This window comes from Eptesicus fuscus, chromosome 10 (assembly GCF_027574615.1).
Source record: "Eptesicus fuscus isolate TK198812 chromosome 10, DD_ASM_mEF_20220401, whole genome shotgun sequence".
NCBI classification, from domain to species: domain Eukaryota; kingdom Metazoa; phylum Chordata; class Mammalia; order Chiroptera; family Vespertilionidae; genus Eptesicus; species Eptesicus fuscus.
The window spans coordinates 62,127,810-62,143,982 of NC_072482.1; the positions used below are offsets into that span (position 1 = coordinate 62,127,810).

General features: G+C 48.1%; 1 protein-coding gene and 1 long non-coding RNA gene across 2 annotated transcripts in view; one reads left to right on the forward strand and one right to left on the reverse strand.

Moving 5' to 3' along the window:
- The window catches only part of REV3L (REV3 like, DNA directed polymerase zeta catalytic subunit), a 153,098-nt gene extending 152,497 nt beyond the window's left edge, over positions 1-601 (reverse strand). Inside the window, exon 1 of the mRNA XM_054721757.1 lies at positions 72-601. Within this exon, the coding sequence (XP_054577732.1) occupies positions 72-210 (139 nt within the window). The 5' untranslated portion in view covers positions 211-601. The remainder of the gene's footprint in view (positions 1-71) is intronic.
- A 128-nt stretch (positions 602-729) lies between these two features.
- The window catches only part of LOC129150441 (uncharacterized), a 64,768-nt gene continuing 49,324 nt past the window's right edge, over positions 730-16,173 (forward strand). Inside the window, exon 1 of the long non-coding RNA XR_008557190.1 lies at positions 730-790. This is a non-coding gene — a long non-coding RNA (uncharacterized LOC129150441). The remainder of the gene's footprint in view (positions 791-16,173) is intronic.

Genomic DNA, 16,173 nt, shown 5'->3' on the forward strand with positions numbered 1-16,173 from the left:
GCGCGTGTGCGCGGCGGGGAGGGCAGCCCGGGCGCCCCGCCGGCTCCCGCCCGCGCCCCGCGCCCGCTTACCTGCCGGGGTCGCTCCGAAGACTCGCACGACCGGCACCTTCTTGACAGGGGCCTGGGTGCGGGGGGATTGGCAGATGTCCAGCCCCTGCAGCGGGCTGGCCATGTAGTAGTCGGCAGTCACGATCCTCACTGAAAACATGTTCGCCGCCGCCGCCGCCGCCTCTCCACCGGCGACCTGGGAAGCGGCAGCAGCAGTGGCGGCGGCGCCTTCCGCAGCGGCGTCCCCGCGCCTCCGCGGCGGTCCCCTCCCCTCACACAGACACCTGGAGCGGCGGCGGGCGGGGCGGTGTCGGCGCTGCTGCCGCCGCCGCCTCAGGAGCACCCGGTGAGGGGCGACAGGAGACGAGCCCTCGCGCTTCCGTCGGTGCTGGTGCTGCCGCCACTGCCGCCGCCGCCGGGAATCACACGGGCTCCTCGGTCCCAGGCTGCAGCTCTTGTTGCCATGATGATGATGTCACGGACGCAACCACTGGGGGAGGGGAGGAGGAGGAGGTGGTGTGTGTGTGTGTGTGTGATGGAGGGAGGGCCGCGAGTAGTTGGGGGAGGGGGCGCGGCGGGAAAGGGAAGGAGCGGGCGGGCGCCCGAGCGGGACACCCCGGCTGCGAAGGCGTTTTCTTCCCCACCCGCGGGCACGCAGCGAGGGAGGAGGCCGGCGGAGAGCGGGGGCCCGTGCCCGACGCGGGGGATCGATGACTCGGCCGGTGGGCACGGCCACCTGGGTGAGGGGCAGCGGAGGGGGCGGTGGAGCGCCGATGTCATGGATGGGCTCGGAGGGGCTTGCGGGAGGGGGCGGGGGGCGCCCGTGTTCAGGGCCGTTTGGGCGGCTGGGCGGGATTGGCCGGGGCTGCTGCGCTCGCGCTTGCCTCGCCGGCCGCCATTTCGCGCCCCGCAGAGAAGGCGGGGGCGGGGAGGCGCGGAGACGGCTCTTTACAAGGTAAGGAAACCCGCCCGCGGGGGAGGGAGCGGAGGCGCAGATCTCGTGCCGCCGCGGCCTCGCGGGAGGGGCGGGGGCGCGCGAGCGCGGGCTGCGGCCTATAAAAGGGCCGCCCCGGCGCTGCTGCCCGGACGCGCGGCGCGCGCTGCCACGCTCCGTCTCCCGTTCTGCGGTGTCTCGCCGGGCCTCCTGGTGACATTAATTCACGCTCGGCTCTGCTCAGCTTTGCCCAGAGTTGGCAGAGCCAGGGCGCCGGAACGCCCTCCGCCGTGTTCTTCTCCCGCCCCGCTCTCTCCCTCCGCCCTGGTGTAGCCTCCCTTGATTTGCACCTCGGGTCAGGAGACTGGCCCCGGGCGTGCGCGTGTACAAGTCAGGACATGTCAGCTGCCGGTGACTTCCCTCCTCTCCCTCCCCCAGAGGAATGCAGGGTTTACCGCCTTTCCGAGGAATTTTCGGCCCAAGAAAAGGCCAATGAAAGTCATGTTAGATGCGGACGACTTCCCCCGTGTTGTTATTCATTAACAGGTGCTAGGCTTTCCTATCCGGAGGCAGAAAGCCGAACGCGGTGGGGAAGGGCCGTTAGACCCAACAACTTCAGTCCAAGGGGGCGGGGGTGGGGGGCGGAGTAGGGAATGCAGTTTGAAATCGGGAAGGAAAAAAGGGTGTAATAACATGCTGCTGGTTAGTCCATGATATTGGAACCGATAAGTTTTTTTTTGTCTGACTTGGTTACTAATAGTGGGCGTGACCTTGAACAAAAATTTTGCTGTCCTAGGGCCTCCCGTTTCCTAGTCTGTGGAAGAGTTTCACATAAAATAAAATAAAAAATCCGTAAGGGTTTCTTCCCAACAAGAAGATGAAAGCGGTAGGAGGCAGAAACCATGGTTTCAAATATGAGCTATGCCACCGAATCGGGACTTTGGACGGTCATTTTCAATCTTCCCAAATCAGAGCTCATTCTTTCACGCTTGTGTTACTACAGGTGTCTTTTAATGGTTAGTAGGTTCCCGTTTGAAGTGGTGTGAGAGGTCCTCATTGGAAACCACTGTGGTTCTTCAAATAGGAAAATCTAAAGGCTCAGAGGGACAGATTGCTGGTAAGAAGCTGCCTGTAAATTCCGTAACATAATGCTAATGAGAATATGTGCTCCACGGGCTTTGAGACTGATTACCACAGTCACTTAGCCTGCAGTTTTCAACCTCAGAGCATGATTATAAACATAGGTGGCAAGAATTCGAATATATAGGAAATTGCCTACTAATATTTTTAAGATGCATAATGTCTTAAATTTAAGTTTTAGAAGGCTATGGGAGTGATTTAAAAATAAGACTACCATGTTAAAATGCATTTTCTGGCAAAATAAATATTTCACACACGCTGAATGTCAGATGTACAATACCAGCGATTCTCATAGCTTTCTCTGGCACTGGAGTGTTCTTTAAAGTTGAATATTCTGGTCCTTGCTAAATCACATTTTTTGGGATGGGGCCTAGGAATCTGTATTGTTGGTAACTGCACCCACCACATTCACAATTCTCAAGTAATATATGATTGAGAATCCCTGTACTGTCCTATATAATAAAAGCCTAATATGCTAAGTGTCTGGTCGTCCATTCAACCAATCAAAGCATAATATGCTAATGATATGCTAAGGCTGCTCAACCATTCGCTGTGATGTGCACTGACCACCAGGAGGTAGACACCCCGACCAGTAGGTTAGCTTGCTGCTGGGGTCCAGCCGATCGGGACTGAGTGAGATAGGCCTGACACGCCCTGGAATCCTCCCTTGGTCCCTTCCCAGCTGGCCAACCTCCCGCGTCCCTCCCCGGCCCGGATCGTGCACCAGTGGGGTCCCTTGGTGGGGCCTGCGCCCTCTCTCAATGTGGGCTGAGGGACCCCCCTCCTCCCCAGTGTGTGAATTTTGTGCACTGGGCCTCTAGTATTATAATAAAATAGATCCATAATATTTAAGTTAATTCTATTCCTAACTAGAAAAAAGGTAAAAGCATCGAATTCACAGATTAGCTATTTCTAGAAAAGTGTTTCTTTCCTCCTCCTCCTTGAATCAAAATCACTTACTTTAAGAAAAGGCAACCACAGTTCCAATCCTTCTAGAACTCAAAGGAAAGAATATTCACTCTTGAAAAACATTTGCAGCACGAAATTAGGATAGTGTGTTCATTGCCTGTATTGAGTTTAAGTGGATGTTCAACTGAAAACCTGGTAATACTCCCCTAATTAATCACTATAAAATGTGTTTTATAAATATATTCTCTTGAAGTATGAAAGAACTCTGGAATTTTGAATCAGAGAATGAAAAATGAGTTTGGTCAGATCACTTTATTTTTTGGAGCTTGTTTCCTCATGTATGAAATGGATAGTAATTCCTGTTTTAACTTCTCAGAAATGTTATAAGGTTCAAAGGAGAATGTATGTGAAAGTATCATAATAAACTGTTGACTTTCAGAAATTTAACTCACCTAAAAACAGTAAAATCATTTGAAATTGTCTTATCTAATACAATATGAGAAATGCCAAAATTGAACTCTACACTTAATATCTTTAAAGCACCTCCTTTTTAGTTGTTATTGTTGAGTGGCTTCTATTTGCCAGGTGATGTGAGATATAGTGAGAAGCAAAACACACATGGTCCCTGTCATTATAGAGATTATAGTCTAGCACCTTAGAAATGTGTTTTCTTCATATGACCTATGCTCACATTGCCATGCATGCCTGTAGTCAAAGCCTTCCCAGCTTTCTGTACCAATACTGTTCAATGACTGTTAGCTTCTGCCTGTTAGCAATTTATAACCTAGCACAGAAGGCAAAGGCTACCATAATTTTTTGGCAGATACTGTAAGATGACTTACTACCCATCCAACCCTTTTAGCTCGCTTTCTTGTGCTTTAGAAGCTTAGAAAATAAAAACTACAGGTTCCAGACTCACTTGCAGCAAGAGTGCTGGCATGAGATGAATGAAGTGCTATTGAATCTTTAACAATAGCTGGGGGAGGGGAAAGACCCTGATTTGTAGCATTGGCCACTTTTCATGGTGTGAATACCCCTAAGCTACTGAAGTCACTTCACTGTATGTGGAGTTAGTTGGAGAAGATGCTAATAATAATCACATAGCTTCAGCAATATCACTACATATGACCTAATTTCCAGCAATCAGATGCACCCATTCAAAACCTGGTTGTGAAAGTGAGCAAAATGATGCCTCAACTTCACTCGGGGAGATGGGATTTTCTGGCAAACACCATGGCAAAGGTGTATGGTTCTTCTGAGTAGCTGGGGGGAGTTCTGACATCCATTTTTAGAGTTATAGGTGCTGACTGGCAGGTGGTGCTGGGATGGGTTTCTGTGATGTGAGATGAGCGTCCTTCCTAGTTTGTTTTTTCCTGGATGTTGTTTCTAGCTATGTATTTAGCGCTCAGAGATCTGTGAGCTTAATACTATCCTTTAATTCATTTCTGTTTAAACTAGTTCAGTCATGGCAAGCTATATAATTTGTGACGTTCAGAGCAAAATGAAAAATGTCGAGTCCTTTGTTCAAAAGGCAGGGAAAAAGTGTCATATATTCTAAAATATAAAGCTTTTTCTGTCTTGTCATCTCTCCTTCAACTTGTCATGATTTTTCTATTTGGTTTTTAATGTCATTCTAAGTAAAGAAAAATTTGAGTTTTAAATTATTAAAATGAATTTTACCATTCATTTTTATATTGTGCAATGCCATTTATAAATGCAAATATAAGAGCATTTAACTCATACATGGGAGCACCAAAATTACACAATTCATATTTCATAGCTTGTGCATGCATATATGTGTTTCATGCTTATCAGAACAGTATAAATGCTGCACAAAACCAACACAGCTGTTTTTATTTCCCTTCTTGATCGGCACACATCCTACTAACCTGAGTAAGGAAGGCCTGAAAGGAAAAGCAACTCTGGACTGCCCTACCAGTCCCCTTCCTTCTATGGCACCGTTTTCGGTGTAAAAGGTAATGCACAAGTAAGAAAGGGTATGATAGGGTTTTTTTGCTCACTTTGTTAGGATGCCTTGCCTTCTTTCTACACCTGAAGCAAGTTCTGGTTCCAATGGAAAGCATAGCCTCTTCAAGCTGTCAGCACCTCTATTAAATCAGTCATAGATGTAATATGCTTACCTTGTACTCACTTTGTGACTTCAGAGTTCTTATATGTCATAGGTCTACCAGAATCCTGTGCCTATGAGGGATTATGAAGACTGTATACAAACAGAGTGGCAAGAAAGAAAGAACACATCCATTGCCTCCTCTACTTGTGTATATGATGCATTGTACCACTGGACTTCATTTGTAAAATAGACGTTCAAACATAGAGGTATTAAGATTTTCAAAATGGTGACTGCAGAGCATTAAATCAAGCACCGGGCCCAGTCTGACCGCACAGTTGGCATACCTGTGAACTTGACCTTGAGTTCTGTGTTTCTCCAGGGGCTTTTCTTGGTATTTTGAATGAAACAGTTCATTGTGCAGGATATTTAACATCCCTGGCCCCTCGGAGTACATGCCACTGTGACAGAAGTGCCCCCAAAGAGGAGTGACTGCTCTCCACTGAACTACAGTGGACTCCACTGTCTACAGCCAGGAACCAGAATCTTACAGATCCAGGGAAGGTCTTGTGCAGTTTTTGATAATGATTCTCAAGCAGAGCAAAATATATAGTAAGGTTAAAAAAATGTAAAAACTTGCATAGCCGCGATAGCAGAATTATAGTGATTTTTCCCCATTGTCAGAAAAATGATACCACCTACATTGGTGATGAAACAAATATTTGGGATGAAAGTTTAAAGGTGATCAGTGGAGCCCGGCTGGTGTTGTTCAGTGGTTGAGTGGCAACCTATGAACCAGGGAATCATGGTTCAATTCCTGGTCAGGGCACATGGCCAGGTTGCAGGCTTAATCCCCAGTAGGGGGCTTGCAGGAGGCAACCACTCAATGATTTTCTCTCATCATTGATGTTTCTATCTCCCTCTCTCTTCCCCTCTGAAATTAAAAAAATATAAAATAAAAATAAAGGTGATCTGTGGGTTTTATGCATCACATACATATAAGTGGTAATTGACTCCAGATAGATGGCAATTTCTGGCAGTTAAGAAAAAGAACAGAACCACAGAAAAGCAGTGGGAACCATCTTACTTTCCTTATCAATTAGCTGAAGGGATTGGAAGGCTTAAGTAAGTAGGGCAAACCCTGGAGGCAATTGCTATCAACTCTATAACCACTCTCATAAAACTTTATGCAGGTTTTTACAATTTATTCAAAGTACCTGCCTGAGTATAAGGTAGCCACATAAATATGTATTGCCTGAATGGTAAATAAAGTATTTTTTTGGCTAAAAGGGGTTTTCTCTTTTTTTTAAACTAAAGGGAAGTCAAATTAATCATTGTGGTTCGAGCTGAATATCTCTCTGTTCTCATCTTTTTAACCAATTAATCTTCTCAGTTACAAGGAGAAGCAAAACGTATTAAAAACAACTCTCAACTCTCCTACTTCCATAAATTATCAGTAATAGTTTTAAGGGAGAGACCAATGAGCCTATAAATTAAAGATGATGTTTGAGGAACAAAAAATGAAAGAAGCTTTCAGAATAGAGCAATATTAGATCTGATGCTTAAGCTCTCCAGGACCCTCATTTAAATATCCTATCTAGAATTTATATTGGAGCATTTCCAGTGGATTATGGCTAGGAAGGAAGAGACCAAACACACAGGGTAATGTCCAATTAAATTCCCAAATCTCAGAAACAAGGTGTCTATATAGAGCAGCATATCTCAGAGTAGTTTTCCCTGGCTCCAAAGGCCCACTGCACTTTTCATAGTCACATTCCAGGAAGACTTCACAAATATTTGTTATTTTTTAAAAATATGTTATTACTGATTTTAGAGGGGAAGGGAGAAAGTGAGAAGCATCAATAGATCGATTGCCTCCCACACTCTCCCTGTTGGGGGACCAGCCCTGAACTGGAATTGAACCGGAGACCTTTCTGTGCACTGGATGATGTTGCTCAACCAACTGAGCCCACACCTGCCAGGGTAATAGTCTTTGTTATTGACAGTGAACTCTTCTGGGGTTTGATCCTCATTTTACATATGCATTCCAGGGGCCAGGAAAGACTATTCTCAGATGTGTAGATACAGATCAACACTTTACATTTCTTTACCTTCTCAATAAAATGTATTTTTTCAATATTAAAAGGTTTTAAATAGAAAACCATTAAAATATATAGGGGATCGCCCAGCCGGTGTGGCTCAGCAGTTGAGTATCGGCCCAGGAACCAAGAGATTGCTGGTTCAATTTCTGGTCAGGGCACATGCCTGGGTTGCAGGCTCGATCTCCAGTGTGGTGCATGCAGGAGGCAGCCGATCGATGTTCATCTCTATCATCGATGTTACTATCTATCCCTCTCCCTCTCTCTAAAAAAAAAAAGGGCAATAAAAACATTTTTAAAAAGAAATATGCAAATCGACAAACAGCAGGACAAACGGTCGCTATGGGGGGAGGGGGGAGAGGCACGGGGCCAGCCAGTGGGCAGCACCAGGCTGCCAGTTAAGGGGGGGTGCCCCGATTGCCCCGCCTGCTGGTCACCCCACAGATGGCCCTGATCACTAGCCAGGTGTAAGGACCCTACCCTATATATTGGGAATAGTCTCTTAGATTTAAAAATTAAAACCTGGCAAGGCTACTCTAACACTGAAAAAACAGGATGATGCAGTGATGACATGAATGGACTCTGGCTTGCCCATTTTGTGGTCAGCCCTGATTCTGACACAACTGTGTGACAAAGCCAATTACTTAACTTCTCTCTGCTTCAGTTTTTCCACCCATAAGATGGGGGAAATGGTACTACTGCCTCATGTTATGTACTACTTTTTATAATCAGGGCAAAAAAATGTAGCTGCTCATACAACAGTAAGATGCCTTTCACCTGTATGAAAAGTATGGTCACTGGTGCATGCAGCGTCCCGGATTGTGAGAGGGATGTCCGACTGCCCATTTAGGCCCAACATCCCCTGAGGGGTCCTGGATTAGACGCAGGCCAGGCTGAGGGACCCCCCCCCCCATGCTGCCCGTGCACGAATTTCATGCACTGGACCTCTAGTATATATATGACATGCAATTCCATCCAGAGGTAGCCATTATTAACATTTTAGTCCATGTTTTTCTAAAAAAAAATTCTAGAAATATATTACATAGTGAAAATAATGTCCTTTTGTTGTTTTACTTTACAGCAGAAGTTTTTCCATGAAAATTAAAATTCTTCATATACATTTTATATTTTTTTTATATTTTATTGATTTTTCACAGAGAGGAAGAGAGAGGGATAGAGAGTTAGAAACATTGATGATAGAGAAACATCGATCATCTGTCTCTTGCACAACCCCTACTGGGGATGTGCCCGCAACCAAGGTACATGCCCTTGACCGGAATTGAACCTGGGACCTTCCAGTCCGTAGGCCGACGCTCTATCCACTGAGCCAAACTGGTTTCGGCCATATACATTTTTTTAACGATGCAGACTATGCTGTGCTGTGGACATAAGCTCGTTTACTCTTTTCCCCCTGTTGGCCAACAACAGAATGTTTTACATCATTATAAATATCCCAGCATTTGCTCCATTTTGGGTCCTTTTTCTTTTTTAAAAAACATTTTAAAAATATGTTTATTGATTGGAGACCCAGAAACGAGGGCATCTAGTGGTCTGTGGGAGATGACACCAGATTTCAACCACGTGCATAAGGGACACATTCAACGGGAATATTCAGTGAGCGCCAAAGCTTTGCTGCACCAAGACCCGGCCCATAAACGTGTCTCCTGCACAGCAACTCTTCCTTTATAGACAAAGAGAGCCCCCCCAGTGACACCAACAACAATCAAGACTTAACTATACAAAGGAGGACCAAGATGGAGGCATAGGGCGGAAGCCTGATTGTTGCCTACCACAACAACTTTGAGACTACGACAAGAGAGCAGAGCAGACACCATCCAAGACCACCATAGGGCTGGCTGAGTAGATGCTCTACAACTAGAATAAAAGGGGTATGTGGGATGATGCTGATGCCGGTGACCCAAAGACCACACTTTAAGAACTACAGCTCAGGCGACACAAAAGAACTATGGCTCAGGCGATACAACAGCGGCCTGGAACGTGCTCGGCGCAGTTCCCCCGGCGGTCTCCGGCTGAGGGGACGGCTCCACTGGCAGCCAAACACGGACAGACGAGCCCCTATGAGACATGGGGTGGGAGACTCCGCGCTTGCTGACCTCTGAGTCCGTCAAGAATCTCAACGCCCCGGAAACGGCCAGGTGCGCATGCTCGGCGACCGGCCACCTATGCAGACCCAAGGGCCGACGCAGCGACGCCAGACTGGCCCACCGCCATGCACCGGGAGCACCGGAACTTCGCCGAGCCGCCGCCCGACGAGTTCTGCAGCAGCCATACTGGAGCTCTGGAAGGATGGCCAGGGGAATTGCTGAGGGGGGATTGACCGGCAGGAATTGGGATCGGGAAGACGGGGCCCCGCTGAGACCCGGGTGCGGGCGGGGTTGCGCGCTTCTGGACTCGGGTGTGGTCACACGCCTCTGGGTATAAGTGAGGCCTCACGTCCCTGGGTCTAGGTGAGGCCACATGCCCCTGGGTCCAGGTGAGGCCGGACTCCGGGTCCGGGTGAGGCCAAGTGCCCCTGGACCCGGATGACGCTGGACCCCATGCCCGGGCGAGGCCAAGCGCCCCTGGGTCTGGGAGAGCCCACACACCCCTGGGTCCAGGCGAGACCATGTGTCCCTGGATCTGGGTGAGGCTGCGTGCATCTAGGCCCGGGTGAGCCCAAGTGGCCCTGGGTCTGGGAGAGGCCAAGCGTCCCTGGGTCCGGGCGAGACCATGAGTCCCTGGATCCGGATGAGGCCTCGTGCACCTAGGCCCGGGTGAGCCCAAGTGGCCCTGGGTCTGGGAGAGGCCAAGCGTCCCTGGGTCCGGGTGAGACCATGTGTCCCTGGATCCGGGTGAGGCCTTGTGCACCTAGGCCCGGGTGAGCCCAAGTGGCCCTGGGTCTGGGAGAGGCCAAGCGTCCCTGGGTACGGGTGAGACCATGTGTCCCTGGATCCGGGTGAGGCCTCGTGCACCTAGGCCCGGGTGAGCCCAAGAGGCCCTGGGTCTGGGAGAGGCCAAGCGTCCCTGGGTCCGGGTGAGACCATGTGTCCCTGGATCCGGATGAGGCCTAGTGCACCTAGGCCCGGGTGAGCCCAAGTGGCCCTGGGTCTGGGAGAGGCCAAGCGTCCCTGGGTCCGGGTGAGACCATGCGTCCCTGGATCCGGGTGAGGCCTCGTGCGCCTAGGCCCGGGTGAGCCCAAGTGGCCCTGGGTCTGGGAGAGGCCAAGCGTCCCTGGGTCCGGGTGAGACCATGTGTCCCTGGATCCGGGTGAGGCCTCGTGCACCTAGGCCCGGGTGAGCCCAAGTGGCCCTGGGTCTGGGAGAGGCCAAGCATCCCTGGGTCCGGGTGAGACCATGTGTCCCAGGATCCGGGTGAGGCCTCGTGCACCTAGGCCCGGGTGAGCCCAAGTGGCCCTGGGGCTGGGAGAGGCCAAGCGTCCCTGGGTCCGGGTGAGACCATGTGTCCCTGGATTCGGGTGAGGCCTCGTGCACCTAGGCCCGGGTGAGCCCAAGTGGCCCTGGGTCTGGGAGAGGCCAAGCGTCCCTGGGTCCGGGTGAGACCATGTGTCCCTGGATCCGGGTGAGGCCTCGTGCACCTAGGCCCGGGTGAGCCCAAGTGGCCCTGGGTCTGGGAGAGGCCAAGCGTCCCTGGGTCCGGGTGAGACCATGTGTCCCTGGATCCGGGTGAGGCCTCGTGCACCTAGGCCCGGGTGAGCCCAAGAGGCCCTGGGTCTGGGAGAGGCCAAGCGTCCCTGGGTCCGGGTGAGACCATGTGTCCCTGGATCCGGATGAGGCCTCGTGCACCTAGGCCCGGGTGAGCCCAAGTGGCCCTGGGTCTGGGAGTGGCCAAACGTTCCTGGGTCTGGGTGTGACCATGTGTCCCTGGATCCGAGTGAGGCCTCGTGAACCTAGGCCCGGGTGAGGCCACGTGCCCCTGGGTCTGGGAGAGGCCAAGCGTCCCTGGGTCCGGGTGAGACCGTGCGTCCCTGGATCCGGATGAGGCCTCGTGCACCTAGGCCCGGGTGAGCCCAAGTGGCCCTGGGTCTGGGAGAGGCCAAGCGTCCCTGGGTCCGGGAGAGACCATGTGTCCCTGGATCCAGGTGAGGCCTTGTGCAACTAAGCCCGGGTGAGGCCACGTGCCCCTGGGTCTGGGAGAGGCCAAGTGTCCTTGGGTACGGGTGAAGCCAGATCCTGGGTCCGGGTGAGGCCGTGCGCCCCTGGATCCATCTGGGTGAGGCTGGGTCCCAGGCCCGGGTGAGACCACGCGCCCCTTGGATATGGGTGAGGCCACGTGCCCCTTAGTCCAGGTGACGCCGTGCCCCTGGGATCGGCCGAGACCAAACCAGAGGGAGTCAGACCTCCATTACCACCATTTGTCCACCATCCAGAGCTGAGGGGTCAGTGCTGACATGTACACATAAGGAACTACTGGACATCGAAATTGGGTCTCAAAAGAACTGTTGGTCCAGGGGGAAGCTCGCTACAGATTGATTCATTTGCCTGTCAGCATAAATATTATTGCTCGTCTCACATTCAGTTCTTATTAGTATATATCTAGTGACATTTGATCTCGTTCATCTAGAGGAAATGATGAACAACATAGACTGAGGAACAAGAACAGAACCAGAAGCAAGGAGGCATCGATCGGACTATCGGGCCTCAGAGGGAGGATACGGGAGGGTAGGGGGAGGGGGAGAGTTCAACCAAAGGACCTGTATGCATGCATATAAGCCTATCCAACGGTTAAGTTCAACAGGGGATTGGGGCATGCGTGGGGAGAGGGGTGGGATGGGAATGGGGGGATGAGGACAAATATGTGACACCTTAATCAATAAAGAAATTAAAAAAAAAAAATATGTTTATTGATTATATAGAGAGAAGAAGGGAGAGAGAGAAACATCGATGTGAGAAAGATACATCAATTGGTTGCCTTCTACACATGCCCCAACCAGGAATTGAACCCTTGACCTTTCAGCCTACGGGAGGATGCTCCAACCAACTGAGCCATTCGTCCAGGGCCTACCTTTACCTTTTCAAGGAACTTTTATAGTTCATTATTTGACAACATCAGTTCCTGGTACATGCCATATTTCTCCTCTCCAAAAAAGAATTGTATGTGATAATATTTCTGCCCAGTTTGCTCTTCCTCTCTTCACCTCATTTTTCCCAGTTAGTTTATGCTTTGGATTTTGGGTCAAAGGTCACTTCTTCAGGAAAGCCTTTCTAAACTCTATATTTGATTATGGGTCCCAGTAACATATTCTGGTTGTACTGTGTTCCTTTTTCTATAGCACTTACCTCTGATTTTAGTAATCCAGTTGTGTATTATTTGATTAGTTTCTCTTCCTCCCTTTGGACAATAATCTGTATAAGCAGTGATTTTAAAGTTGTTTATAAGGCCTATTAATGTGATCTCATTCATATCACTGACTAGATGGATTAAAGCTTGAGATTAAAATACAATTAGTCCAAAAACACATATGTGGCAGGCGTTAAACTAGGTGTTAAGAATATACAAGTGAAAACAGCAAGCATTACTTTATCCTTCATGGTGCTTATAGTCTGGTTTAGCAAACTTTTTCTGTGAAGGAACTGATAAATATTTTTGTTTTTTCATGCAACATGGTCTCTCTCACAACCATTCAACTCTGCTGATGAAACACAGTAGCAAACATCCTATACAATAATAGCCTAATATGCAAATAGACTGAACAGCAGAACAACCGGTCACTATGATGCACACTGACCACCTGGAGGCAGACACTCAATGCAGGAGCTGCCCCCTGCTGGTCAGTGCACTCCCACAGGGGGAGCACCGCTCAGCCAGATGCCAGGCCCATGGCTGGCGAGCACAGCAGCAGTAGTGGAAGCCTCTCCCGCCTCCGCAGCAGCGCTAAGGAGCAGCAAGCCGAGCAGTAAGGAACAGCAAGCAGGCAGGCAGTAAGGAGCGAGGGGTCCTGGACTGCGAGAGGGGTGTCTGACTGCCTACCATACTTTTGGAAGTGACCATACTTTTCATACAGGTGAAAAGGACAGCCCTCAGGGGAGCGGGCCTAAGCCTAGCAGTCGGACATCCCCTGAGGGGTCTCGACTGAGAGGGGGCAGGCCAAGCTAGGGTTCCCCCCCAGTGCACGAATTTCGTGCACCAGGCCTCTAGTCAATAATCCATAAATGAGTGTGTCTGGGTTCCAATAAAACTTTATTTAAAAAACAGGCAAGGAAATTAGATTTGACCCATGGGCTATTGTTACTGACCCCTGGTCTAGTGGACAAGATAGCCATTAAACAGATCAGTTGAGATGATGAATACTTCAAAAGAAAAGGACAGGGTGCAGTATAAAGTCACATGGCAAAGCTGTCTAAACTAGTTTAGGGAGAGGAATAAAGACTTAAAGAAGATGACTAAGATTTAAGAAAGAAGGGAGTTACCTGGATAAAAATAGGGACAACAGGCTCGGGCCTAAACCGGGGATCGGGCCTAAACCGGCAGTCGGACATCCCCCAAGGGGTCCCGGATTGGAAATGGTGCAGGCTGGGCTAAGCCCCCCCCCCCCGCCCCGTGCATGAATTTTGTGCACCAGGCCTCTAGTAACAGTATAAGAATCCAAGAGGGAAAGGGTTTCAATAACAAGTTGGTTAATAGTTTAACATGCTTAAAAAGGCTGTTGATCAACGCTGGTTTCCTTGGTCATCTGGGACAGGATGCAGGTTAAGCCACTCTTGATGTCCTAACACAATATAAGCCTGACCTCTAATTCCTACCTCTAGGAAAAGCTGACCTGGTTCTTTTCTTCCCTAAAGATTTCAGTGAGTAGGAATAGGGAATTCCTACTACATGTCACTACATTCCCAAAATAAAAATATAAAATTAGAATAGGAGCAAGATTTTTCATAGATTATAGTGATACTAGCTCAGCTGTTATTTCTTTTCTCTCACCTATATTAAATGTGTATTCTATTACTTTATTCTAAACTTCTTGTACTGTTGTTTCCACTTTATATTAACTTCTTGTTGATATCTATAAACTCTTACGTTGGATACCGTGGGTGATTTTAAAAATGTAAGATTTGGCTCTGGCCTGAAGCATTATGTAACTGACCAATAAGTTATAAGCTTCTTGACATTAGGAATCGTATTTGACATTTCCTTTTTTTCCTTGCACAGTAACACACACTGCAGAACTAGTTTTTCCCTGCTCTCTGCATTGCACCATTTGGTAACCAAATGGTGTCCATCTAGCCACTTCTGTATGACTTGGACAAAACATGCTGCTTTCTGAGGCAGACAATGAAATTCTGAAGGTATTAGTAACAATAATTTCAGCTTGTTGGAAGCTTTTGTAAAGGTCAGCCTGTCAGTAAATAGCATGCCACCCTGTACTTTCAAGATTATAAGAAACTTCTTTTCTTTTTTTATACTTAAAAAAAAAAAAAAGTATTGGGGAACTATACTCACTTGTCTCATCAGATGTATTTAAGTCAGATCTGGGGTGATAAGGTATAATTTACTTTAAACACTTTTATTTCCACAAATCTATGAGAGCAGGGAACTGAGATTTTTTTTGCCTGTTGATTTCACTCTCCATTATATTTTAGCAGAGAAAACCTAGCCTTAGGATGAAAATGTGAAGCAGAGATTCTTACCATGTCTGAAAAGTGGAGCAAAGATTAGTCTTAAGAATTAAAGGCAACTCATTTTTCTTAAAGCTGCTACTTATTTCTGCATTCGTATGAATTGTTTTTAGACTAAAAGCTCATAGGTAAGGCAGACACATTCCCTTTTTGGAATATACAGTTGCCTTTACTAAGCCATATCTAGCCTTTCAAGACTAAATTTATTAACGACTGACACATGACTTACAGTCTCCTTTTTATCTTAACTCCTGCCCTCATACTGAATGAATTCATCACCCAAGTAGACAGCCCTCCAAGCATCAGCCTCAAATTTCCTTGGCATGCTATCTCCAGTGATCTTCAGCCACTTGCTTATGTTCTCTCACCCTGGAACTTGTCATACACCCAATCTGTTTCACCTATAACCTTGTAAATGCAGCCTTCATATTCTCTGTCCAGAACTTCCATCCTAGCTTTCTCACTCAGTTACTTCCAGTACAACCATCCTCCGTTTCCTGAATCCCATTTCCAGTGCTCTTCCCCACTCTTCTTCAGCCTCTCACCCTTCTCAGATTTCTCTGGCTTGGAACCTCCAGTCCACAGTTTTCTTTCTTCTCCCTATCAGTCTTCTCCTGCCTTCGCTTCCTTTGATCTTCAGCTGCATTCTATTTTAAATTACTTTACCACTCTTCTTGCCAGGAACCACATCTCCTTTGCCTTGTTGATTTCCTATCACTAAACTGGCAAAACACCAGCTCTAACTGGGTGCCTATACCCAGATTGCTATGTGCATCCAGACAGAAAAGGTAACATTGCTGTGCAGATTGGCATTTAATACTGCACAGTCAGGACCACAAACTTCAGTTAGATCACTCTCCATACTGTTGGGAAGAGAAGGTTATCCTTATAATGTATTAGTCTCTACCATCTGAACCTCACATTCGATATGCCAACGCAAATTAATATTTGATCAGTCAAAAAGAACATGTCTCAAACATAATGAATGAAATGATAATAAAAGGAAAATCATTCCCAGGGCTATTTATCCTTTTCAGAGAGGCTTTTGTGAATCCAAGTAGACTTTAGTTGTTGTAACTCAGGCCCAAGAGCCTTAGGCTCAGCTCCCTTTCATTCTTGCCTCTCCCAGTTTCTGCCTTCCCTCATTTCTGACCACACAGATTTTATAAAAATATCCTTTCCCTCTTGTTCAGATGGGAACAATGGTGGGTACTGTTAGGAGTTTCCCAACTTACCTGCTTTGTGACTTTGGGCAAATTACTATCTGAGCCTCGGTTTTCCCATCTGTAATATACAGATGATAATATTGGTACCTACCTCACAATGTTGTGAGGGTTGAAC